General features: G+C 37.5%; 1 protein-coding gene across 1 annotated transcript in view; it reads left to right on the top strand.

The window, feature by feature from the left end:
• Positions 1-25405, top strand: part of LOC110728822 (obtusifoliol 14-alpha demethylase-like) — a 36001-nt gene extending 10596 nt beyond the window's left edge. The window contains exons 2-3 of the mRNA XM_021908491.1: positions 8404-8415; positions 24668-25405. Coding sequence (XP_021764183.1) covers positions 8404-8415; positions 24668-25216 — 561 coding nt within the window. The 3' untranslated portion in view covers positions 25217-25405. The remainder of the gene's footprint in view (positions 1-8403; positions 8416-24667) is intronic.
• Positions 25406-27756: the final 2351 nt, after the last annotated feature.

Raw genomic sequence — 27756 nt, forward strand, 5'->3', positions numbered from 1 at the left:
TTAGAGGGGTAAGCGTTTTTTCTTTGTGTTCGATATCTAGAATTAAGGTTTTCTGAATGTTTGATCTTGGTTCTGATTTTGCAGATCTCAACATCGACTTTCTTCAGCCAGCTAAAAGATCGTCGGAAAAGATAAAACTAATTCTCGAGGAGGGTTACGTGAAAAGGACTTTTGAAAGGACGAGACACACTCTAGGTGAATCGTCGGGTCAAAAGAGCAAAGAATTACCAAGAACTCCTCAAAGAGTCGAGGATTCGGAAGAAACCATGTCTACATGTAAGTCGTTTGTCTTTTCGTTGTTTTAATTGTCTATGTCGTTGTTGAAGGAATTATGTCTTCGTCAAGTGCAATTACTAGATATATCAAGGATCACTATTATGGAGATAATTAGTTCATTCTTTAGGGTCGTCATTGTCTGTTGCTAAATATGACAAATAATCTTTGGGCTAGTCAAATAGTCCAAAGCCCAATAGATTGGATCCTATGAGGTCACACACAAGGGTATTAGATTGAACAAGTGTGAGGCCCATTAATGGGCCTCATGAGGCTATGACAAACCATGTAAGGGTTTGGGCTAGAGTAGTTAGAATAGAGTTAGGAATTTGGGCTTGACATGGACTCTTATTTCTAGATATGATCTATAAATAAAGTCCATGCCTAAGGTTGACATAAGACATAAAAAAAGGAAGTAAATTGTGAAACAAGGCAACCAATTCCCAAAAACCCTAATCTCTCTCTCTTCACTCACGCACGCCCTCCCCCCTCTTCACCCGTCCGTAGAGTTGGCCACCTCCCCTTGGTGGCGCGTGGTGCTCATCGTGGTGGATCGTGGTTAGTTTGTTCCTCTCCTCTCCGTAGAAGGTTGATTGAAAGGGTTCAATCACAACTAACTAGCATTGATGGAGGTTCAATCCGTGCTCGTGGACTAAGTAGAGGAATCACACTTGGGGTTCTTGTTCTCCTATTGGTCTTTCTCGATCACACGTGGAATCACGCTTCAAAGGTATAATTTTATGTTATTTATGTGTTGTGCATTGATCTTGGTTGTTAGATGCTTATGAATATGATTCATACAATTCCGCTTAGTGCATCTATAGTCCTAAAATGGTATCAGTTAGCCTTATGCATGTACACATATTGAATTTAATTCTTTGTTGTCCACAAATTTTAATTCTATTAAGAAGGAGAATAATTTAATTATGGGTCAATTATTATTTTAAATGAGATTTTTAACATATGGAATCATTAAAAGTTGTTTATTTTTGCTCGAATTTACCCTAAAAGGACCAAATTTTTGCCCCTAATTGGTTCGAAAATTTCGAACCACCCTAACCCTAATTTCGAAATTTTCGAAACCCTAACCTTAAAATCTTGATTTTGTGTTTTGGTTTTGAATTATTTCGATTGTTATGTGATTCATGAATTTAATTTATTTGATTTCATGCATAAATTATGAATTTTTCATGATTAAATTATTTAATTTAAGTGTAAAATTGAATTAGGAGTTAATTTCATGAAGAACCTTAATTTTAAGATTGAATATGATTTAATTTTATAATTAATTGGACCACTTTAATTTATTTCACAAAGGATTGTTTTAATTAAATTAAAATTTCAAAACAATAAAAGGGAATTTTGGGCGGCAGCCGCGACTGGGTGGCACAACCACTATGGCTGCCGCCGGTGGTGGTCCAAGAGGGAGAGGTGGGACGGGGCAACAGGTCAGGGCATCGTGGGCAGTAACAGCACCACCGTGCAAGGGTTGCGCGGCAGTGCTGCTGCTGTTGTGCGCCGCTACATAACAGCGTACACCTCACAGTGTATGGCCACCATGGCCGGCTTCGGCTGGCTACACCACGGTGGCTGACGCAATTTAAAAAAAAAAATTATTTTAAAAATTCAGTTTAAAAAAAAAAATCAGATTTTTATTTTGAAAGGATAATTGTCAAAATTAAAGTTGTTATTTTGATAAGTTTTATAGATATTTTGAGCAAAAGATTCTATGTGGATAATAATTGATTAAATAATGAGATTATCCCATAATTATTTTAGGAAATAATTGCTTTCAAATTATGTGATTGGCTAAGTAATTAGGATAGAATAGGATAATCAAGGAGAATAAATATGATTTATCTTCCCTGATTAAAATATGATTTCATTCTATCTCATACCTAAATTAAAATATATGATATTTATCATTGGTCATGAATAATATATGATATTATCTAATTACAGTAATTAAAATATGAGATATTTAGTTTCCTTGTTTCCTTAATTATGAACATTCGATGTTGTAGTTTAGGAAAGCATGATGAGTGATTTATTATATGACATTTTATAAAATATGATGTTATTTTTGCTATATATAGACTAGTATGGCCCATAGATTCTAAATACGATCTGCGCATCGTGATGTATTTTTGTAATCTAAACACGGTCTGCGTACCGTTAAGTATTTTTGTAATTTATTTTATTTTATTTAATTATTAGGTAGAATAGTATTACAGGTTGCAGTTAATCCAAGAAGCCAATGGAGTAAAGGCCCAAAGGAGCAAGATGGATGAGATCCATGAAGGTTCAAGTGGGAGTTTTTGCTTTATTAGTTTTCTTAGGATTAAGGGGCCATACTATGTAATGTTTCATTAATGTATTAGTAGATTATGCATGTTAGATTTTATTGATGCTTGTGATGATGCGCTAGAGTTCACTAAATAATCACAACATAATAAATCTAGGTCCCGGTAATATTGAGATTGTTTTTCCAATTAGATACCCAACAACCCTTCGATCGTGAGGGGTGGGTCTGCCTCCGCAGGGTGTCACTTGTTATCTCAGTTAATTTGGGGTAGATCACGTTCTACACATTTAGTTGGTTATGCTCAACAAGGTTACCTAAAGCGTTTAGAACCTTGAAGCAAAGGGTAATAATTAAACATGTGATGGATAATTATTGCAACCAAGAGTTACAAGAGTTGTAATCAGTAAAGAGTTTACCCACCTTGAAAATGTAATGCTTGATGGTAGGGCCTCAGTCCGGTCAACTATTGCACAAATAAAGAATCTTGGAATCACTTAATTCAATTGGGATCAATTAATATTTAATAAAGTGTTTTAAAGTAACCTATTTAATACGTTTATGGTGCTTTAATTTTTATTAAACATAATTATTGAACTTTGCCTCGTTTTGATTTTGTTTGTAGATGAATTGCTTTAACGACAACACTAACTTGCCAAACAAATTGAAAACAAGGCTAAACCTCAAAATTTCAAGGATTGGGAATATGAGCTAAGAAGTGTTCTTAAGAGCCACAAGCTCGAAGTCGGTTATATATTCCCATTGAAAGCAGATTCACAGTGGGGTTAACTCCTGAAAGGCATGCGAAAGATGTTTCAAATGCAGAGAAAATCAGGAATCTCATGTTAGCTTCTATATCAACCTGTTGGAAGAGAAGCTTTAAGGATTATTAGTCAACCTTACTGTGAGAATGCCTACATGCTATCTGTAGAGGTGGCATAGGGGCATTAGGAAGTGGAGGCATCATTGACAAGAATGTCAAGGAAATTGTTGATTTGATTCCCATGGTATATTTCTCTTGGACTGACAGTGTAAGGTTTGAGACTTACAACATTCATTGTAAGATGATGTTTAAGAAACTCATACTTGGTTAGTCAGTTAGGACCCATCACTAGGCGAAAAACATAAATAGGCATTGGTTCAAACCACCCTATGGGCACCGGTTTTGAAACGTTGAGTATTTGAGGGATGTCAAATCTCTGAAGATTTGGCACCGGTTAACCGGTGAAAATTACCCATGGCGCGCTTTTTTTTATTTTTTTATATTTTTTTTTATTTCAATACAATAGGCACCGGTTTTGACTTAGAACCGGTGCCAAAAGTCCCCAAAAAAATTTAAAAAAAAAGACTTTTAGCACCGGTTCTTTTCCAAAACCGGTGCCAAAAAAAAAACAATTTTTTTTTTTTTTTGGATTTTTTTCACTTAAATTGTACCAAATACTTATATATAATCATAATATACATAAAACACATATATTTTCTTCAATAACTTGTAAAATTACACTTTAAAAAACTAAAAAAAAAAAAACACTTGAGATTTTAGTTGAATGCTGACTAGTACATCATGAAAAACAGAAATTTAAACCAGAAAGACGAGGAAAAAAAAGATAAGCAGCATGACTCGCTGCCATGCCTGTAAGAAAATGAGATAAGAAGAACAGACTAAGGTCATGAAATGAAGAGAATGATGACAATGTAGAAGTGGACAGGGCATGACAACAAAAAATAGATCCTAAGACATGGAAAACATGCATACCCCATACATAGAGGTGGAAAACAGGCTCTAAATCTTCAACATCAGTCTTGTGTTGCACAACAGTACGATGAAGAGTAAAAGCTATAGTGGTCGTCCATAAAAAGGACGCGACGCAGAAGAAATGAGTGTTATAACCCTAAGCATAACATAAGAACCCTGTAGATGGATCTCTACATAGAATGGGAAACACTGTAATTAACACTATGTATGTATATAGACATCACAACTAATCATAGAATTGAGTAAATGATTGAGCATTATAATGAATGATGCGATGAACAATTGGACATAACATACATACAAACATACCCAATAATATTGAAAAAACTGCAAAGCATGTCCTACAATCAAAACCAAATTACAATGTAATCCAAATATACTTAAAAATGAATATTGAAGTTTGCAATCCAACTGTAAAAATGACCTAAAAATGCAATAGAGAGATTCATAGCAGTGATTGTTAATTAAAAAAGAAAGGAAGAAGAACAAAGTGATAGAATGATTGGTAGGAGAGAGAAAGAGAGTTATAGAGAGAGCGAGATAAAAGACGAGCTTGAAAGAGAATTTGAGAAGGTCCATGAAAAGAATGTAACAAAGGACAATGAAGCTAGATCCAATCAATGAAAAACTTGAAGCAACCATGTTCACCGTCGCAAGTATTTCTCGATTGCCGCCGGACAAACTCCCAACACCACCACTACCTCCCGACGCCGCCATTTTCGCCTCTTCTTTTTCTCTTCTTCCAACGCCACCACTTGCCCAAGAAACTCAGGCCACACACCAACATCAACATCAATAGAAATCAAGGGACATTAAAAAGGGACATAATCCAAGAAACTCAGTCCACACACCAACATCAATAGCTACAACAACATATCACAATCATACATCCCCTGGCCAGCAAATCAATCCACAAAGTTTAATTTCAGCTTTAACACAAACTTAAGACCATATAATATCACAAAAATAAAACACGAATAATTAGTAGGAATTCATTAGAGTTTAAGGGGGAGAGAGAAAATACCCTAAGCAACAGTACACTCTTAGCTTGGCATTCAATGACTATTCAAACACAACAACAAAAACCGCAAATTTCATCAAAATAAAGCAAATAATTCATGAATCCATCAGGGGTTTTATTTTCATCCAAAAACTTCTCAAACTATGTTACCTCAACGGACAAACTGGAGCAAATCACAGTGAGAAGCTGTACGATGAAAGTGAGTCCCTTCATCATATGGATTATCCTAGTGTAACTATTTACGGCCAAGGGACTCAATGCATTGGTTTGTTATATAGGGGTCAGTTAAAAAGGGACATAATCAAGGAGTATATTCCAAGCAACATTGATCAAGGGACATAATCAAGGAACATATTCCAAGCAACATTAAACAATGGACATAATTAAGGGACATATTCCAAATAACATTAATCAAGGGACATTAAAAAGGGACATAATCCAAGAAACTCAGGCCACACACCAATATCAATGGCAACAACAACATATCACAATCATACATCCCCTGGCCTCTTCCCAAGATGACTTCACCACCTCTTTGTTCCCTTCATCGAGGAGCCAACGTTTCAAACCTAGCGTCCGAGGCAGCAACAACAACAACACTTTGGGCAGCAACAACAACAACAACAACAACACATTGGGCAGCAAAAAAGCAGAGTGCAAGCAAGCAGCAGTAATGCATTGTACAGAGCAATCGAGGGACATTAAAAAGGGACATAATCCAAGAAACTCAGGCCACACACCAACATCAATAGCAACAACAACATATCACAATCATACATCCCCTGGCCAGCAAATCAATCCACAAAGTTTTACTAAGGTATGACACACTTAGAAGCAGCTTCACACCAGTCCACACTCATATATACTACCCATCAACTAGACAACAGCCAAGCTATTAATCTTTCAATTCAGCCACAACAATAAATTTTAGCGCATTCAAAGCAGAAACAAATCAATAACACTTGAGTAGGCAAAGCAGATCAATCGAAACCAATAACAAACTAAACAAGAAGACCAATTGAACTAAACAAACTAAACCAACAACAAACACAACCTCACAACCAGTCAAACAATCAACACAAAGAATTCACAAAATGAATTACCATTTAAGGCCACAGAGTAATATCACATAATCCAAGAAACTCAGGCCACACACCAACATCAATAGCAACAACAACATATCACAATCATACATCCCCTGGCCAGCAACAGATCAAAGTTGCTGGCAACCATTTATCAACAAGCAACACACAATCCTCCATCAACAAACACTTGATGAATTTGAGCTCAGATAATACTTTGTATGGTATATATAATTAGGGTCAGATTATCATGAAAATGCAGAAAAATTATCAAGAGACATCCTTTACCTCATCATCATCAAACTCATCACCATACCCAACCTTCGCATCGCCACAATACCCGAGTTAAATCCCATATCCAGGTTCGCTCCACAGCACATCAGTAATTTGAAAGCTCAGAAACACAGATCTACATAATTTCAAGAAATACTGACAATTAAATGTAGTCAAAATCGACCACCGCAGCCACCCTGACCACCCACGAAACCCCTAAACCCACCACGAAACTGCCTCCCCATTGACTACCTAAAAAAAAGTCAAATCTAGAAAAACTTCAAAGTGAAACCCAAACTGTAATACCCCGTATTTTTGAAAGGTATTTTAGTCTCGTATTTTGACGTATTTTTCTAGATTAATTATTTTCTAAAGAGTATTTTAGTTTTGGAGCCAAAATGATATTTAAATTTTGGCGCCTAAATCATTATTTTACAAAATTAATTAAATTGGATAACCTAATAAATGAAACTATTTTATACTTATGTTATAAATAGTATTTTTGATTTCTCAAAATGAAATAGCTAAACCGAAATTATATTAATTCGGTAGATTAGTTAAATTGTATTTTCGGTTTTCATAGAATAAAAATCTAAATTGTTTTAATATCTTTCTAAATTAATTATTTTCATGAAATATATATTTAAAGATTAATTTTCGGATTTTATATAATAAAAATCTGATTTAATTAATTATTATATGTCAATATTTTCAGCCACCCCAATTATTTAATAAAAATCTGATTTTTATTCTTCAATTATTAATTTTCACAAAATAGATTTTATTGGATTATTAATTTTAAGCAAATAAATTATTTTACAAAATCCTTAAATTAACATAGAGGGACCGAAATTATTGAGCAATATTAAGCTCAATATTTTCGGCCACTCATGATTTTTCTAAATGATTTTAATTTATTTTATTAAAGATAAAGATCCTTTAAAATTCCTTATTTTTACTCTTAAATCTAAAATTTATTTGATCTTATTCTATACTTGTACTCCAATCTCAAAACCTACTAAACAAAATTTCATGATCAAATAAAATCTAATATTCTTCCATACATTTAAAACCGTAATTTCTATTCTTTAAAATTTCCATAAATTATACAACCCTAAATTGCTATAAACTCATCACCTAAACACCTATAAATACCCCCTCATACCTCTAATATTCTTCACACCAAAAACTCAATTCCCTTCTTTTCTTTTACTCTTCTTTTCCCTCAAACTTTTCCTATTTTTCTTTTCCTCTTTTCTAAAAGAAAATCTGCCCGTATATCTTTGGAACTAATTTTCGGGCATTTTTGGTCAGTTTTTGGATTTTTCTATTTCATAAAAAATTATTCCTATTGAAATATCCTTGAGGTTAGGCTGAAGAATCACCCAATTAGATGTTATATCAAAGGAGTTATGACCTCTACAAGTTCTGCCTATCCTTTCCAACGCAAATTCAATTTCCTTTAATCCTATTCCTTTATTTTCTTCATGGTTAGTTTTCTAAAATATAATTACCTATTTCACAGTTATAATTTTATATTAAAGTATTATTTTTAAAATAGTTTTATAGTCCATGCACATTAGATTTAGGTTTATGTCTAAAGATATTGTGATAATCGTATGGTTATGTTAATTGCAAGGTGTATTCGTGATTGAACTTTGAAAGTGCGAAGTGTTTATTGATATTCGGAATTAAGGTACGTTATATGGTTTGATACCTTCGAAAGTTGTCCATGAAATTGTATCTTATTATGTTCCTTATAAAATTAATGATTTTTGGTTAATCAAAATAGACTTTGAATTATGATTAAAATTATTAAAAAGGATTGGATTAAAATTGATTTACAGGTTTCTTAATATTCAAGAATGATGGATTTTTTTAAAAGGTGCTTTTAAGTAAATCAATCGATATGGTTATGAATCCCACTTAGGGAATGGATTAGAGAAGACTATGGACTTTGCATGACCTAATCTTTCCTCAAGATTGGCCTTTGTTCATAAAGTAAACCACTTGGGGGTGTGCACACTTAGTGAGGAAATGGTTTTGGAACGTAATCGATTGAGTTTTAAACTTGTCTTGAAAGCATTGAATTGGAAAGCTCTTACATGAGTATGGCATTGGAATTCTTTGAATTAAACTTAAATGATTTAAATTATGTTTTACTTATCTTACACATAAACTACTTAGCATAATTTGCTAATACGTACTTTTGTTTTGGCTTTGCCCTGTTTACCATTTATGGTAAGCAGGTGAACTTTTCAGGTGGAAGTTAATTGATGCATGCGGGAGTCCACGGGAATTTCACCTAGCTTAGGAAAAGTTTGACTTTGTTTTGTGTCAAAAATTATGAACAAGTTTATTTAAAGTTTTATTAATAAGAATAAAGAATTTTCCGCTGCAAAAGTATTTTTAAAGTATAAGCCTTGCGTTATCACGCGGCGGTAATACGCCCAAGTCTATCTCTACGGTATTTATACGTATTTTCTACATATTCCGTAGAGAGAGATTTGGGGGTGTTACACAAACCCAGAAAACCCAAATCGAAATTAAGAGGGTTGCGGTAGTAAACTAACCCTAGTTTACAAGAACTAACCCTAAATTCGAAAATCAAATCAACGACAAACCCTATATTGCGAAAACTGAAATCGATAATCTAAAAAGGACAAAAACAAATTTTTACCTCGAAGCTGCTTCAATGGAGGTGAGAAAGCTCGAATCCGCTTCAATGGAGAATTAACAGTACGCGTAGTGGAGGAGTGATATGGACAAAGCTCAGAATGCGCTTCAATGGAGAACTACGAGCACGCGTAATGGAGGAGAGATATGGAGAAAGGTGGAACTTCAGAGGTGGTCGAAGCTAAGAGAAGGGCGAAAACGAGAGTTAGGGAAAACCGAAAATGAAAAGTAGGGGGAAAGAAAATAAGAAGAAGAAATACGAGCGGTTGTTTTTTTTTTTTAAATGGGCACTGGTTTGAACCGAACCGGTGCCAAATCCCTTTCTCCCTTTTTTTTTTTAAAAAATATCTTTTTTATTTGGCACCGGTTTGAACCGGTGCCAAAAAAATAATTTGCCACCGGTTTGGCTGGAACCGGTGCCAAAAGCTTGTTTTCCAATCCCGCCCGTTTATTTAACCACCAGTTTTCAAAAACCGGTGCCAAAGGTGGGGTGCCTTTGTCATTTTTTCTACTAGTGCATGTCGAGGAACTAATTGAGTTACTTAATTGGATGGATATCCTAGAGAGACCGTATGATGATGACTCTGCTCATGACACTATTCTGTTTTCACATCATGTTAGATTTGATCTCGTCAAGCTAATTCATGATGATGAAGGCTCTATAGTCACGCTTGTCGACCTATTGATCAACCACACAGAGGAGTACTTGAAGAAAGAAGGAAGCCATTGCTTCTATTATGGCAGGTGGTCTTACCACTTACCAGGATGTCCCCACAACATGCCGTTGAAAACGGAAGGTAAGGAGTTACCTAATGTTTATGTTGTAGAAATTAACCTTACTTTCTCTTCCATATGGGTATTCGATACTGGTTGTGGTGCTCACATTGTTAATGACACGCAAGGCTTAAGAGTGAGTAAAAGGCTAGCAAAGGGGGAGATGATGCTTCGAGTAGGAAATGGAGAAAATGTTGCTGCACTTGCTATTGGAAGCTATGAACTCAAGCTCCCGTCTGGACTCATTTTGGTTCTTAATAACTATTATTATGTTCCCGCGATTACTAAAAACATTGTTTCAGTTCCTGTTTTAGATACAGAAGGTTTTTCTTTTGAAATTAAAGACAAATGTTGTTTTATTTCAAAGAATAACATGTTATATGCTAGTGCAAAATTGGTTAATGGTTTATATGTATTAGATTATACAACCCATGTCTATAACATAGATCATAAAAAGCAACGAACATATGGTTCATATGAACCAATCGCGCATCCAAAAATTACAAAAGGATGAAATCCTTTCATCATTTGATTATGAATCATTTGAAAATTGTGAGTCATGCTTGCTAGGTAAAATGACCAAGTCATCTTTTACAGGAATAGGTGAAAGAGCTAGTGACCTTTTGGGACTCATACATACAGATGTGTGTGGACCAATGAGTTCAAAAGCTAGAGGTGGGTTTAGTTACTTCATTACTTTTACTGATGATTTAAGTAGATTTGGTTATATCTACTTAATGAAGCACAAGTCGGAAGCCTTTGAAAAGTTCAAAGAATTCGAGAATGAAGTACAAAATCAACTTGGGAAGACAATTAAAGCACTACGATATAATCGTGGTGGTGAATATTTGACTCAAGATTTTGATGATCATCTGAGGGATTGTGGAATACTTTCACAATTAACTCCTCCAGGGACACCACAGTTAAATGGTGTGTCAGAAAGGAGGAATCGAACCTTGCTAGACATGGCTCGATCCATGATGAGCTTTACTGATCTTCACATATCATTATGAGGATATGCATTAGAAACAGATGCAAAAGTACTAAACAAAAGCCCGTCCAAAGCAGTTGAAAAGACTCCATATGAGATGTGGAATGGAAAAGTACCAAAGATGTCTTTTCTTAAGATTTAGGGTTGTGAAGCCTATGTAAAATGTTTACAAGGTGACAAACTAGGCCCTAAATCAGACAAATGTTTCTTCGTGGGTTATCCCAAGGAAACAAGAGGGTATTACTTCTACAATCACGAAGATAACAAAGTGTTTGTTGCTCGCAATGGTGTCTTTCTAGAAAAGGAATTTCTTTCTCAAAAGCCAAGTGGGAGTAAAGTGATTCTCGAAGAAATTCGAGACGAGCAACAAATGGATGTGGATAACACCATGTTAGAGGCGAGGGCACATGAGTCAACTAGTTTGACAAATAATGCGTCGGAGCAAGCTAATTCAACTAGCAAGACTCCTATCGTCCCACTTGAATCTAATTCTTGCAAAATTCTTCAAAGAGTTGAAGAGAATATTTCTACTGTTGCTCCTACCCTGCGTAGGTCTAGCAGAATCAGAAACAAACAGTTTGTTGATGTAATGCTAACTGAAAATTCTGAAATATTCTTATGGGAGATGAAGAACCTACAACCTACAAGTAAGCTTTGGCGAGCCCTGAATCAGAGAAATGGATTGAGTCCATGAAATCCGAAATGGAATCCATGTCTGAAAATGGTGTGTGGGCCTTGGTAGACTTGCCTAATGGAGTCAAACCTATTGGTTGCAGATAGGTCTACAAGATCAAGACAGACAAAGATGGGAATGCCTACATCTATAAAGCAAGACTAGTTGCAAAAGGGTTCAGACAGATTCATGGCATTGACTATGATGAAACTTTTTTCCCAGTAACAATGCTTAAGTCCATTCGGATTCTTCTAGCGATTTGTGCATTTTTCGATTACGAAATTTGGCAAATGGATGTCAAAACCGCCTTCTTGAATGGGTTCTTGACGGAGGATGTGTACATGACACAACCTGAGGGTTTTGAAGATCCAGAAAATCCTGAAAGGGTATGCAAACTTCAGAAATCCATTTATGGATTGAAGCAAGCATCAAGGAGTTGGATCCTTCATTTTGATGAGGCGATCAAACAGTTTGGTTTTCTCAAGAGAGAAGAAGAACCTTATGTATACAAGAAGTCTAGTGGGAACAACCTAGTTTTTTTAGTTTTGTATGTAGATGACATACTGCTCATGGAGAATGACATACCAATGCTTGAGTCAGTCAGGAATGGTTGAAGAGTTGTTTCTCCATGAAAGACTTGGGTGACGCAGAGTACATTTTGGGAATCAAGATCCATCGAGACAGGTCTCGAAGGATGATTGTCAAGAGACTTATATTGATAAGGTTCTTGACAGGTTTGCGATGAAAGACTTCAAGAGAGGATTTCTTCCCATGTTTCATGGTATTACGCTCAGTAAAGCTCAGTGCCCTCAAAAGTCAGAAGAGTTTAGACGTATGGCTAATATACCTTATTCTTCTGCAATAGGGTCTATTATGTATGCCATGATATGTAAGAGGCCGGATGTTGCATATGCTCTTAGCATGTGTAGCAGGTTTCAGGCAAATCCTGGTGAACCACACTGGACAGCTGCCAAGAATATCCTTAAGTACTTGAGAAGGACTAAAGGAATGTTTCTAGTATATGGTGGCGAAAATGAGTTGGTTATCAAAGGCTATACGGATGCGAGTTTCCAAACAGATAGAGATAACTTCAAATCCCAATTAGGGTACATTTTATGTCTGAATGAAGGAGCGGTGAGCTGGAAGAGTTCGAAGCAAAGCACTGTCGCAGACTCTACGACAGAATTAGAATATTCGGCTGCCGTTGAAGCAGCTAAGGAAGCAGTTTGGATCAAGAAGTTCTTTACAGAGCTGGACATTGTACTAAGTGCTCAAGAAGGAATTGAATTGTATTGTGACAACAATGGCGCCATTGCTCAATCAAAGGAGCCAAGGTCACATTTCAAATCCAAACACGTTGAGAGGAAGTATCACCTCATTTGAGAGATTGTTCGCAGACGAGATGTCAAGATGAGCAAAGTTCACACGGATGAGAATATCGCTGATCCGCTCACTAAACCCCTTCCACAGCCCAAGCATGAAGCTCAGACTAGGGCAACTGGATTGAAGCAAGTGATGTAATTTAAGTTGTATTTTTTTTGAGAAAACTTATTACACATGTAATATATTCATTTGCAGAATTATGTTTAATTATAAATTTATTATTTCTCTTAATTAATTATGGTTTTTGATATTAAATAAAATGTCCAAATTAATTATGAATTGATGGGCTCATCAAGTTGATGACTTGGTGAATGAAATCCCATAGGTGAACTAAATTCATAAATTATTTGAGTTCGTAGTTTGAAATCATCAAATTGGACATAAATGATTTGAATAAATGGACTAGCATGTAAGATTGATTGGATAGCGAAGTTTCATGGGCTATAGGGGCATAGAGATGCTCGGTCAATCACATGGATATGCATGAATGATGCATGATCGAACTATAGACCTACTTTGAAGTTCAAGTATAGAGCTTCCAGATATATTAGTGGATTCCTTTGACATGAGTAGAACATTGATTCCATTCAATGATTGATTTAACTGTGGTACATTCAAACGTAATGCCATAAAAGGGGGCTATAAAGGGTGTTTCCCGGTTACTTCAAGAGTTGTGTGGGAGCTTTGGTTGCCACAAGATTGGATTGAGTCTACCTATTTAATTAGGAATGTGTCATGGCTCGTTGAAGAGGGAGAGTTCAGAAAATGCATCGCCGTGCTCAAATGATTACATAGCAATAATTTGTTTTGTAATTCTAACTCAGTTTCCAAGAAAAGATTTGTAGATTAATATGATCATGACATGAGATGCAATCATACTATCATATCGACACAAATTGACTTAAGGACTTTGAAAATTGCGCACTTGTCTCAGACAAGTGGGAGATTGAAGGAATTATGTCTTCGTCAAGTGCAATTACTAGATATATCAAGGATCACTATTATGGAGATAATTAGTTCATTCTTTTGGGTCGTCATTATCTGTTGCTAGATATGACAAACGATCTTTGGGCTAGTCAAATAGTCCAAAGCCCAATAGATTAGATCCTATGAGGTCACACACAAGGGTATTGGATTGAACAAGTGTGAGACCCATTAATGGGCCTCATGAGGCTATGACAAACCATGTAAGGGTTTGGGCTAGAGTAGTCAGAATAGAGTTAGGAATTTGGGCTTGACATGGTCTATAATTTCTAGGTATGATCTATAAATAAAGTCCATGCCTAAGGTTAACATAAGACATAATAAAAAGTCAGTAAATCGTGAAACAAGGCAACCAATTCCCAAAAACCCTAATCTCTCTCTCTCCTCACTCACGCACGCCCTCCCCCCCTCTTCACCCGTCCGTACAGTCGGCCACCTCCCCTTGGTGGCGCGTGGTTCTCATCGTGGTTAGTTTGTTCCTCTCCTCTCCGTATAAAGTTGATTGAAAGGGTTCAATCACAACTAACTAGCATTAGTGGAGGTTCAATCCATGCTCGTGGACTAAGTAGAGGAATCACACTTGAGGTTCTTGTTCTTCTATTGTTCTTGCTCGATCACACGTGGAATCACGCTTCAAAGGTATAATTTTATATTCTTTATGTGTTATGCATTGATCTTGGTTGTTAGATGCTTATGAATATGATTCATGCAATTCCGCTTAGTGCATCTATAGTCCTACAGTTGTTTAATGCTCTTGTGTGCTCAATGTATTTAGGTCCGTCGGAGTCTTCAGCGCAGGGTGGTCGTCGAGGACGGAACATAACCCAGGCTGAGAGGGAGGCAAGGAAATGGAGGAAGCGTGGGATATCGTCTCAAGAGATGGCACCGATGTCGGGGGAGGACAGGACGGAGCAGCTTCAGGCTTTGCTTTCGCCGCACAAGGATGGCGACGCACCTGTTTTGATTCGTGTGTCGTCGTCTCCCCCAAATGCCTAAAGAATTGGAGATGCGCTTCCCATATGACTTTCTTAGCCTTACTAAGGTTGTTCGTCAACCTTTGTTCCCCCATCTGAATCAACTTTTGTTTCCCTGGTTCTCGAGAAGGGTTAGCCAGAACTTCTACCTTGGATATTGCGTTTGAGGATGCTTTTGTTCATATTTATGTAAGTTGTCCTTCCCTTAGCTGCGTTTCGTTGGTGAATGGGTTCAAATTATGACTTGGGATTTGTGTTTTTGGACAGTGTCTGCAGAATTCCCTAGTTTTAAGGGAGAAGGTGATTGGGATGGCTAGGAGATGAAGAGGCTAGAGGATGTTGCAAAAAATAGTGAAGCAAAGGCGTCGACTGCAAAGAGACAGTTTTTGACTTTAAAAAAGTAATTCGACGATGCTGCCAAAAAGGTGGATGAACAAGAGAGTCGGCTAGAGGAACAGGCGAAGAAGGTGGAAGAGCAAGCCAAGCAGTTGGAGGAGCAAACCAAGCAACTGAAGGAACAAGCTCAACAATTGGAAGACAAGGTTGTGGTTATCCAGGATCAAGATGAGGCTTTGTCAAAGGTGAAGGAACAACTATTGTCGGTCCAAAAGGAATTGGACGACGCCTTGGATGACGGTGCTGAACTAGAGATAAAGCTTAGGGCTCTATTGATGAAGGAATTTCTAGATGGGAAGGCATTGGAATGGCTTCCACAAGAGGATATTAATCGTTTTTTGGCCAATGGTGGGACTCTTCCTGAGTTAGGAGATGACGTCACAATCGTTTCGACTGCAGAGTAGGAGCCTCGCCTTGTGGACGTCGTCCATCCTTCTGTTGCTGATGCTGCTGCACAACTGACGATTGGTAAAGGTGTTGGAGATAATGCTCCTGTCGACGCAATCATAAATGATGTCGTCGAAGGAGTGAATGCTGACGTCGATTCTGATACTTGAAGGCCATCGTCTATGATGATTTGATTTTTATGTGTACTTCTACTTTTGTCTTGTACTTTGGTATTTTAGTTTCTTTGGATGTTTTTGTCTTGACTTTCGAATACTTTTGTTTGGATACTTTTGTCTTTTATTCCACTTGATGGCAAGTGGTTCTTTTGAACATTGTCATGGCTTTTGTCATGGCTTCATAAGTGATATTTTCCCTTTGTTTTAGCTTTTGTTTTCGCCTGCTTTGATTTGTGAACGATATGTGATGTATAATATCATATGCATGAAACTTTGAGAAAAGGGAAGTATTTTTCGAAAAATTTACTTGTGCGAGAAAAATCAAGTAAGAACAACTGTTTGTGAAAAAACAAACATTTGACAAAATGAACATTTGATGGAACACTAAAGTAAAAACAGAGTTAATAATGCAGTGAATAAGGAGCTAAATAAAAACTTAGCAAATTTTACTCAATCGTCATTATACAAAGTATTCGTCAAAGGCTCTATGTGACATATGTATACTCGAGTTTTGTATATTTGGCCATCATTGTTTGCAAATTCCCCTTGCATCCTAGTGTCGACGCTGAACACTGAAGGTTAGATTCGTAGTTTAGGTTTCGGGTGTTTGGCGTCGGACGCTAAAGTCAGTTTTGCCCGGGCTTCATTTCGTCACTTGTTTTCGTTTGATCGGCGACTTTCCTCATCCTTTTCAAGGATGTTAGTGTAGCCGACTTCTATGTGTTTTCGTCGTACATCGTAATTCTTGGTCATGACCTGTATTTTTGTTTCGTAGTCTTTGTTTCGTTGATCAATGTTCTACAAAACCAATAAGGTTAGAGTACCGTTGGTTGTTGGCTCGGCCAACGACCCTCCGATGTTTAAGTCAAACTCGTTGTGAAAATAAAATAAGCAAATGTAAATAAATCAAATGTGATATGGGAGATGTTACCTTATCGTCAACGAACGCTTTTTAATACTCTAAAAGTAGTAATTTCTGACGTGGGTGGCATTCCAACTTCTTGGAACAGGTTTACCTTCCTTGTAGCACAATCGATAGGTGCCGTTGCCAATGACCTTGGTGATCCGGTGCGGTCCTTCCAATGGAGAGCTAGCTTTCCATCGACGGGATCTTTTATGTTTTGGAATGCTTTCCTTAATACCCAAACACCTAACTAGAACGTCTTTGCTTTGACATTTTTGTTGAAGCTTTTGGCGATGATTTGCTGCTCTGCGGCATTTTGATTAAGGTTGTCTCACGCATTTCTTCGATTGCGTCCAAGTTGTTCTCCATTTCTTCTTGGTTTCTTTCTTCCGTGATCAAGCTAAATCAGGACGTTGGCAAATCGACCTCTACTGGGAAAACAACTTTGCATCCGTAGACGAGGGAAAAAGGCGTCTTCCTCGTCACATACCTTGGAGTTGGCCTGTTGGCCCACAGAACGGCGGGGAGTTCCTCGACCCATTTGCCTTTAGTTTTCTTTAGTATTTTCTTGATGGCATTGATGACGACTTTGTTACTGAATTCAGCTTGGCCGTTTGCTTGAGGATATCTTGGTGTCGATGTCCTTAGTTCTATTCAGAATTTCCTGGAAAATGAACGAGTTTTGTCGCTAATAAACTTTGACCCGTTGTCATAGACTATCACCGACGAAATACCAAACCTGCAAATAATGTTAGTCCATAGGAATGATATAACCTCTTTGTTTGTCACCTATTTCTAGGAAATTGCCTCGATCCACTTAGAGAAATAATCTGTTAGTGCTAGCATGTAGACTCTTTGTCCAGGTGCGCCAGGTAGCTTCCCGATGATATCCATTCCCCATCTCATGAAGGGCCATGAAGACAAGGTTTAGTACAGGGCTTCCGGCGGCTTGTGAATCATGTTGGCGAACCGTTGGCAGTTGTCGCATTAGGCAATGTATTGGATGGCGTCTTCATGGAGTGTTGGCCAGAAGTACCCTTGTCTTTCTGCAAGTGTGGCTAACCCTCTGCCTCCGATGTGACTGTTGCACATGCCATCGTGTAGGTAGCTGAGGATGGATTGCTGCTCATGGCTTTGGATGCATCGTTGTGATAGTGTTGATGCTGATTTATGGAACAGAACTCTGTTGGTGACATAATATCTGGAAGCTTTGTATCTCAGCCTTCGGGCTCTGTTTTGTCGTCAGGGAGAGTATTGTTTGTGAGGTAATTTGTGAGGAGTTTGGTTCAGTCGTTGTTGTTGACGTCGTCGACGAGGAGGATTGTTTTTATGGATACTGAAGGTTTCTGTAGGTGGACTAGGGGTATTGATGTGAAAGTGGTCATTTTAGTGCTGAGGCTAAGTTGGCAAGTGCGTCGGCTTAGGAATTTTGATCTCTTGGTATTTGTTGGATTGTGAAAGGATTGAAGTGTTTGGCTTTTTCTTTGGCTACTTTAAGGTAGGCTGCCATTTTGGAGTCTTTTGCTGTAAAGTCTCCTATCATTTATCTGACAACGAGGAGGGAGTCACTGTAGATGTCTAGGGCTGTTGCCCCCAGATCTTTGGCGACGATCATTCCTGCAATTAATGCTTCGTACTTTGCTTTGTTATTTGTTTCCTTGAAATCACAAGATATTGATCGTACTATCATGTCAGCTGATTTGACGATCCGTCGACGAATTGGATCCACTTGCTTTCTTTGCCAACGTTATTGATTTCTTCAACTTCTTTGTCAGCTGCGGTTTGTAGATCGGTGCTAAAGTCAGCCACAAATCAGCCAATGCATGTGACTTTATTGCTCTTCGTGGCTGGTATTTAATGTCGAATGTGCTCAGCATGATGCTCCATTTTCCCATACGTCCTGTTAACTCTAGTTTGCTCAAAACAGACTTGATTGGGTAATTAGTCATAACCACTACGTGTGGGTTTAAATGCCTTAATTTCCTAACAGCAGTAACTAAAGTGCGAACAAGCTTTTCAAGAAAAGAATACTTGACCTAGGCTGGGAGTAGTTTTTACTTACATAGTAAACTTGTACCTACCCAACATCATCGTTTTCCCTTGTCAGGACAGCACTAACGGTGACGACACTAACGGCAATACATAGCTGCAAAGATTCGTTAGGCTTTGTCTTCGACAAGAGTGGTGGCATCATTAAATATGTCTTTAAATCTTGTAATGCTTTCTCGTGATCGTCGGTCCAAACAAAGCCCTTACTTTTTCGTTAAACATTATATAAAAGATGGCATTCGTTCGACGATCGGGAGATAAAGCGATTTAACGCTGCCACTCGTCCTGTCAATTTCTGAGTCTCCTTAACGTTTTGGGGGATTGAATATTTATTAATGCCCTGCCTTGGTCAGGACTAGCTTCAATCCCTCTTTGTGTTACGACATAACCAAGAAATTTACCAGTAGATACTCCAAAAGAACATTTAGTAGGGTTAAGTTTCATACCGTACTTTAGCAAGACCTCGAACGACTGTTGAAGATGGTCGACATGGTCTTCAGACTTTTTGGATTTTACCAACATGTCGTCGATATATACCTCCATCGTGTTGCCCAGCTGGTCCTTGAACATTTTTTTCACAAGTCTCTGGTACGTCGAACTTCCATTCTTTAGACTAAAAGGCATAACTTTATAACAATATATACCTTTATCTGTCACGAAGGCTGTCGATTCTTGATCGTCGGGATGATTGAGGATTTGATTGTATCCGGAGTAGGCATCCATGGATGTCAGAAGCTCATGACCTACTGTTGCGTCTACCATGGCGTCGATGTGCAGCAGCGAGAACGGATCCTGGGGGCATGCCTTATGAGATCTGTGAAGTGGATGCATGCTCTCCAATTGGCGTTTGATAGGTCATCGTCGAGCCTACCAAAGATAAATCCTATCTAGGTCTCACTAACTAATAGCAAGGGTAAGAAAGGGTCGAACCCAAGAGAGGCGTCGAATCAACCACCGAGATACTACCGTTCAAATAAGCTAAATGAAGTCGAAATTGGTTTGGTTTTAAGTAACTTCTACTAGTTCAAATAAAACAACTAAAATCTAAGGGGCGATTAAAAATATTAAGAGGAATCTAGGGCTTGGGTTATACCACTCAACTTCATCACAAATCATAATTAGCATGCAACAATCAAGGTGAAATAAGGGGATAAAATAAGGGAAGTCATCTAAGGCACCCAACTACTCTATCAAGCTAGAGGGATTCCTTGAATCATGAATACAACCTACTCTTATGGTTACAAAGCATAAAACAAGTGTTAAAGCATAATCACGATGACAAAAACATTCCCTTGACTGGAAATTCCTATTATCATGGCATTTCAAGTCAATTAAGCATAAGGGAGCTAACTCAAGTTCATCTCTCGATCCTTCATTGAGAAAGCTTGGATAAAAAGTCCTAACATTGGCCAAATGCAAGAACTAACAATGAAACCACTTAAGCTCAACTAATTAACACCCCACAATCACCAAATTATTGCATGCAACAAATTCTTTGTGACTACATTGAGGGTTTTACCCAAACCCTAGAAAATAGACTACTCACAATTCATGGTGAAGAACAATCTAACAAAAATATCTAAGTTCATCATAAATATAACAAGTTGAAAAAAGTAGTAAGAATAAGGTAGATTTAACATGCAACAACAATTAAGTAAGATTAAGATGGAAATTAACAATTCAAAGCAATTAAAGACTGAAAATAAAGAGCAAGAGATAGAGGAAGAAATTACTAATGAAGCTTTAAAGTTGAGAAAGTGTTGAAATTGAGAATACAAACTTCAATTAAACTACTTCAATGATTGAAATTGAGAGAAACTTAGCTATTTAATGAGAGTTTTGAGAGCTAACTAAGCGCCTAAGATGACTAAAAGGAAGAAGACCCGTAAAATAGAAACCAAGGGTCACTTTAATACCCCCAAAAATTACATCGTAAAATCCGTCAAGAAAAATCGGGATTACAGAGAGGCGCGCCCGCTCCTAACGCTGGAGCGCCCTCTCCTGGCCTTCCTGCGAGCCCGCTCCTGACTGCACAGATTGGGGCAGATTGCTTGAGCTCGACTAGAAGCGCCTGCTCCTTGAAGGTTGCACGCCCTCTCCTTGTAATGCAGGTGAAAGTCAGTTTGTGGCAGCTCGGGTAGGAGGGCCCGCTCCTCAAATGGTGCACGCCCGCTCCTGGCTGGGAATTGAGAGAAGCAGATTGTGGCGTTTAGGTTAGGAGCGCCCTCTCCTCAGGGGGCTCCTCTTGTGCTTTGCTTCCAATATAGTTCTTCATGCTTATGCTATATAACCAATTTATCATTGCATCTACAAACATGAACACACACATAAAAAAGATCGGGGAAGCCAAAAGCTATAATCATGCACTGAAGGAGATAAAAAGGGATAAAAGAGGGGAAAATAACTACAAAATTGTGTCAAAATACCATGATAAGTGGACAAATAAAACACTTATCACCGTTCTTTTTGCTGACGACGACAACATTTGCGAGCCAATCTGGATATTTCACTTCTCTTATTTTCCTGTGTCAATCAACTGCTGCACTTCGTCATTGATGATTAGATTTCTTTCCGGGGTGAACTTTCGACGCTTCTGCTTCATGGGCTTGTGATTTGGATCAAAATTTAGCTTGTGCGAGATGGCGTTTGGATTTGTACTTGTCATATCTTCATGCGACCAAGCGCAACAGTCTTTATTCTCTCGGATGAAGGCTAGTATGGCGTTTTTGAGTTCTGGTGTTAGGTTGGCTTCGACATCGACAATTTGATCTGGTTTTCCAGGGTCTAGAGGTATTTCGTCAACGTTTAGGTCGTTGGGATTGTCTGGTGTCGGGCCTTGCTGCAATTGCTAGGTGGATCTCATGCATGGTTTTAGGGTTGTTTTGTAGATTTTTTTGGCTTCACGGGGTTCTCCTTTAATTTCTTGGATTCCCCAAGGGGTTGGAAATTTGAGAATTTGGTGGTAGGTGGAGGATAGCTTTTAGTTTTTTGATCCAGGGTTTGCCCATTATGGCTTTATAGGCTGAGGGATAGTCTACAATGTTGAATTTGATTTGAGGGTTTAGGCCGCCAGCATAGGTGGGCAGGGTTATGTCTCCAAGAGTTGACATTGTCTCGCCGCTGAAACCGAATAATAGTGTTGACCTTCTTGTGATGTCGTCATCCTTCAGCCCCTTCTCTTCCATGGTCTTCCATAACAGAACATTTGCGGAGCTTCCTCCATCGACCAACACTCGTTTCAGCATACAATTCCCAACCATCAATGAAATGACCAGGGAGTCTTCATCCTCTTTGTTGATGTTGTTGATATCATCGTTGTCGAAAATTATGGCCATTGCTTCGAGCTTCTTTTCCAAGGGATCTCTTGCTTCTTCCGAGACGGCAGGGTCACTTGACGATGTCTTGGCGATTCTTTTAGCTGTAGAATAGGTTAGCCCACAAATATCTAAACCACCAGAAATAACATTAATTACTACCTTAGGTGTAGGTGGTTTGGGTGACTTTGTCGTCATAACAGCTTTGACGTCGTTGCCTTTCTTCTTGCTCATTAGATGCTTGAGGTTGCCTCTCTTTAGCTGGAAGGCCACTTCCCTTCTCAAAGCATAGCAGTCTTCCGTCTTATACCCATGGTCGCTATGGAATTCGCACCATTTGCTCATATCATTCTCCGAATCTGGCTTATTGCTCTTTAACGGCCAACGAACTTTGCTCCCTAACGGCTCCAGTGCATTCACTACTGCAACCACGTCAATGTCAAACCCATATTCTGATATTTCGGGGAATTTTGGTGCTTCGTTCCTGCACACTATTAACAAATCATGATCTACCTAAGGTTTCGTAAGGCTGGTGTCGCCATGATCCACGTGGATTGCTTGCAACCTTTCGATCAGTTGTACTCTTGGTGCTGTGGTTGGAATTGCGGTTGATAACGTCTTCGTCGAAGCGCATCTGGGCCACTGCTCACGTCCGAACTTCCTCAAACGTTGAACATGGGTACTTTACCATATCCTTGTATAGATCAGAATCGGTATGCAGTCCTCGACGGAATGCTTCAATGGCAGTCCTGTTGTCGACATTGTTTTATAGAGACCTTCTCTTTGTTGAATTTGGTCCAATAAGTCCTGATGCTTTCTTTTGGTCCTTGGACGATCCGGTATAGGTCGCTAGTTTGCTTGTCGAACTGCCAGCTACTTTCAAAATGGGAATAAAACTTGTTAATTAACAAAGCAAAGCTAGTGATACTACCTGGTTCGAGTTTGCCGAGCCACTTAAAGGCGGGACCAGTCAGCGTCACACCAAAAGATTTGCACATGCATACTTCCTAGCACTCGGACGAAATTGACGCTTGCCACATCCGCTGCTTGTAATACACGACATGCTGCTCTGGACAAGTGGTGTCGTCATAGAGCGAAGTGAACGTCGGCAACGACAGTCTTCTAGGGATGCAAGCTCTGGACCATTCATCACTGAACGGTGTTGCTTTGAATCCGTCGGGTGCCTCTCTCTAGACTGGGATTAGGACACCTGGCATCCTCTTCATCATAGTCAGCACTTTGGAGTTCTGCTTCTCAAGAGCGGCTAACCTCTAGAGCAATAGTTTAGTCTGGGTCGGCTCACGATCGTTGCGCTGACGCTCGTTCTCTGGAATTTGGGTCTCGTTCCTTGTTCCTGAAGGATCAGCATCCATTTCTTCGCCGCTGGTCTCTTTGTCGGTATCGTGCGGGGACTCCAGTAGCTCCAGAGGACGCACCCTCGGGATTATCCCAAGCTGTCTTGGGTTTCGACAACGGTTTCTCTGGGCGGATTCCAGTTGCTGTCGGAGGGTACCTGCATTAGATGTCGACGCTTCTTTTTCACGGCTGAGGCATTCGTTGGATTCTTTGGCTGCGAGGAGATCAGCCTTGGCTTTCTCATAGGCTTCTCTCATTTGCTCGAAGGTCATGTCTCCAGATTCCATCACGAAGGTAGGGCTTAGATTTGTAGGGTTTGGAGGTTTTTATCTAGTTGTTTCCCTACAGACGGCGCCAAAATGTTTATGCTAAATTTCATCGAGTGGGATTGAGTAACAAAATCTAGGTTACGGATCAACAAAATAAAACCTTGAAGAAAAGAAATAACGAGATAAATAAATGACACAAGGAATTGGTGATGCGAAAAACCCAAAAAAGGTAAAAACTGCGGGTAGAATGAGGATCTACCAAACTTTCACTATGTAAAACGATTGAATGAGAATGATTACAATATATGATCAGTGAGTGTTTAGTAGCTAGGTTGCAATGTGTCTAACGTCAATGCTTCCTCTCCTATATATAGATGATGCCTAGGGTTTAATGTAGCTGCTGAAGAATAATAATATCAACTCCTTAATTCTCGGCAGCTAACTCCTTGATTCGTGGCACTTCTCCCAGCTTGATAACGGCTTAACTGTGATAGGAGACTTAGTCTCTCAAACCTATCTCTTCCTATAAAATAGGAGATTCGTTACTCTCGCTTCGTCCGTCAAGTCTGGGCTGGTCGTCAATCTTCGCTCTTTGTCGTTGACTCTTGTTGACTTTGACTTACTATAAAATTTACCCATAACATTCACTATAAGACATTCTGGTTTGACGCTGTGAAAGAGCAGAGAAGGTTGATGAAAAAGCATGGAGACGCGATAACTTATGATGCAATATTTGATATGCATCATTTGCATCGTTGCATCAAGGAAGCCTTGAGGCTACACCCGCCACTAGCAATGCTATTGCGTAAATCGCATAAAAATTTTAGTGTGACTACTCGAAAGGGTGACAAGTACGACATCCCAAAAGGCCATATAATCGCAGCCTCACCGATTTTGTCTAATCGTGTTCCACATATTTACACGAATCCTGATAGTTACAATCCTGAAAGGTTTTGCCCTGGAAGGGAAGAGGATAGATTAGCTGGCCCGTTCTCGCTCGTATCGTTTGGAGGAGGCAAGCATACTTGCCTTGGTGAGACATTTGCATACTTGGAGATAAAGACTATATGGAGCTATTTGATTCGGAACTTTGAGCTCGAGTTGATTACTCCGTTCCCAGAGACTGAATATAATGAAATAGTATGGAGTCCGAAAGGAAAGGTGATGGTACGATACAAGCGTAGGAAACTTGTTATTGAGTAAATATTGGGATTGTACAATTCTTCATCTCGGTCATTGTGGATATTGTTTGATTCCACATAGTTGTGAGATTGTACAATTCTTCAACTCGGTCTTTGTTTGTAATAATGTCATGCTGTATGTATGCATGCATGCTTGTAAGCAAGTCATCTTTATTTGCTATGTCATTTCTTTCTTTTTTTTTTTTTTTTGTTTTTTACTTAATTAAAAAGATGCAATAATTCACAACTAAAGGACTCATTCTATGTTTGGTTTTTATTTTTTATTTTTTTTTATTTTATTATTATTTTTTTTAATCTTTATTTTTTTAGTAATGAATAAAAAGTTGTTACATAGTGTAAAAGAAAAACAAAGAAAATTTTATTTTTTTTAAAAAAGAAAAAAATAAGTAAAAGTGGGTATAATTTAGAAAAATAGATAAAAGTCAAAAGTGAATAAACTTAAATAACAATGGAGAAAGTGAAAATTCTACAATGTCATTCTTTAAAAGAGGCACCACAATATGCTTACGTGGCGAAATCTAATTGGCCCGTAATTAGTATTTCGATTTTCATTTTGAATTATTTTTAATGTCCATAATGTATTAAATTTAGATTATGTATTATTTTTAATATATGTATTTTTTTAGAAATACATAATTTTAAATTATGAAAATCTATTTTTAAAATACTAATCAATTTTCAAAATTTTACTTATAATTAAAAATCACAAAATTAAAATTGTTCATCATTATTCATTAATGTTCATCAATGTTCTTCATTCATGTCATAGATTAGCCACTCATTCCTAAAATAATCGTTGTTAATTGTTAATTCGTAAATAAATTATGTTGTACCATTTCGTTTTTTCAGTAAATGAATTGTTGTGTAATGTTTCGCTTTTTTCAGTTTTGATTTTTAGGATTTTGTTCATAAAAAATCTCAACAACAATCTCATTTTAAAGTCTTTGTTAAGGAAGAATTACTCGCATAGGTGTTTTGCAATATCACGGTGGACGGCGGCATAGAGATTTAAGTTGAATGATTGACGCTCTTCCGAGTGTGTAATCGGAGAAGACGACTATTAGGTTTTTTTTTTCCTCTTTTGAGTCCCATCAGTTTGATCCGTAAAATTTATTACTTGTTTGTGACTTAAGTAATGACATAAACTACTTTTGATCATTACCTAGGAAAATAGTGTTTTATATATTCTGTTTGTATTAAAGGCATTTACCTATGTTTACTTTGGATATTATCTGAAAAATATATTACGACGTAATTAAATAAATAATATGTAGATTTTTCCTAAGAATATACATATAACATAAAAGCACAATCAATCCACAATCATTTACACGTTATTTATGGAGTCTTAAGATTGTTGTTTTAGTTACTTCCAATTAAATATATTGCTAAATATATTGTATATATTTATGTAAATGTAAATTAGTTAGGCGTATTATTCTCTTTCCTAGTTTATAGCCTTTGACTTGTATAATTGTAAATTAGTTGGCTGTAGATATGCTTTTCTAATTTATAGCTTTGACCCTTATTATTATTATTATTATTATTATTATTATTTTGAAACAAGACCCCTTATTATTATTATTATTATTATTATTATTATTATTATGATGATGATAATTTTTAATTTTTGAAATATTTTTAATATTTTATTATTAATATCCTAATGCACTTGCACTGTTGCCCACAAATATTTTACATATATAATTCTTCTCTCCGACATTATTATTATTTATTATTATTATTAACTCAAAATATTTAAATAAAATTAGTAGGTAGCTAAAAAATAATTTGGGCTCCACTGCTTTAGCTATTGCAAAATCAATCCTAACAAAAATGTGGGCTGTTACTCCAGCCCTAATATCTTGTGCCTTGGAGAACCTCTGTACCCTTTAAAGCAAAGCAACGGCATATGTTGGAAAAAGGGACTATTACTACTACTATAACATTATTATGAAAACAACAACTACTACTACCACCACTACAACATTGAAGCCTCAACAAAAGTACTTACTCAACGGTTGGGAAAAGGGAATAGCTGCATTCAATATATTATGTTCTTAAGATTTTGACAATTGATATATAATTTTTAAGAGTTCTTTTTATGTAGATTAATAACATCAACTAAAAAGTAATGACCTATACTGTGATATACCATTACCTGAATTTGTTATCTAAAAATAATTTTTTTACTCCAACATAACTTATTAAATAATTGTCTTTCATGACACTGAGATAAAATAATCACCTACTATGATTTATATTTGGAAGTAACTGTATACATTCTTTAAATAGTTCAACTAGGGTTGTTAATGAGTCGAGCCTACTCATGAAATATTCGAGCTTCGCAAAGCTTGGCTCGGCAATGCTCAACTTGAGTTCGTATTCGGCTCGAGACTAAACGAGACAATACACACGAGCCATGCTAAGCTCGCAAGCGGCTCGAATTATTTTTTAAAAATTAATATTATGTTTTTTGGAATTTAAATTAAGTTGATAAGCACAATAACAGTAACCCACCATTATACTTAGATAGTTGGG

Source organism: Chenopodium quinoa, unplaced genomic scaffold (genome assembly GCF_001683475.1).
Source record: "Chenopodium quinoa cultivar QQ74 unplaced genomic scaffold, ASM168347v1, whole genome shotgun sequence".
Classification (NCBI taxonomy): domain Eukaryota; kingdom Viridiplantae; phylum Streptophyta; class Magnoliopsida; order Caryophyllales; family Amaranthaceae; genus Chenopodium; species Chenopodium quinoa.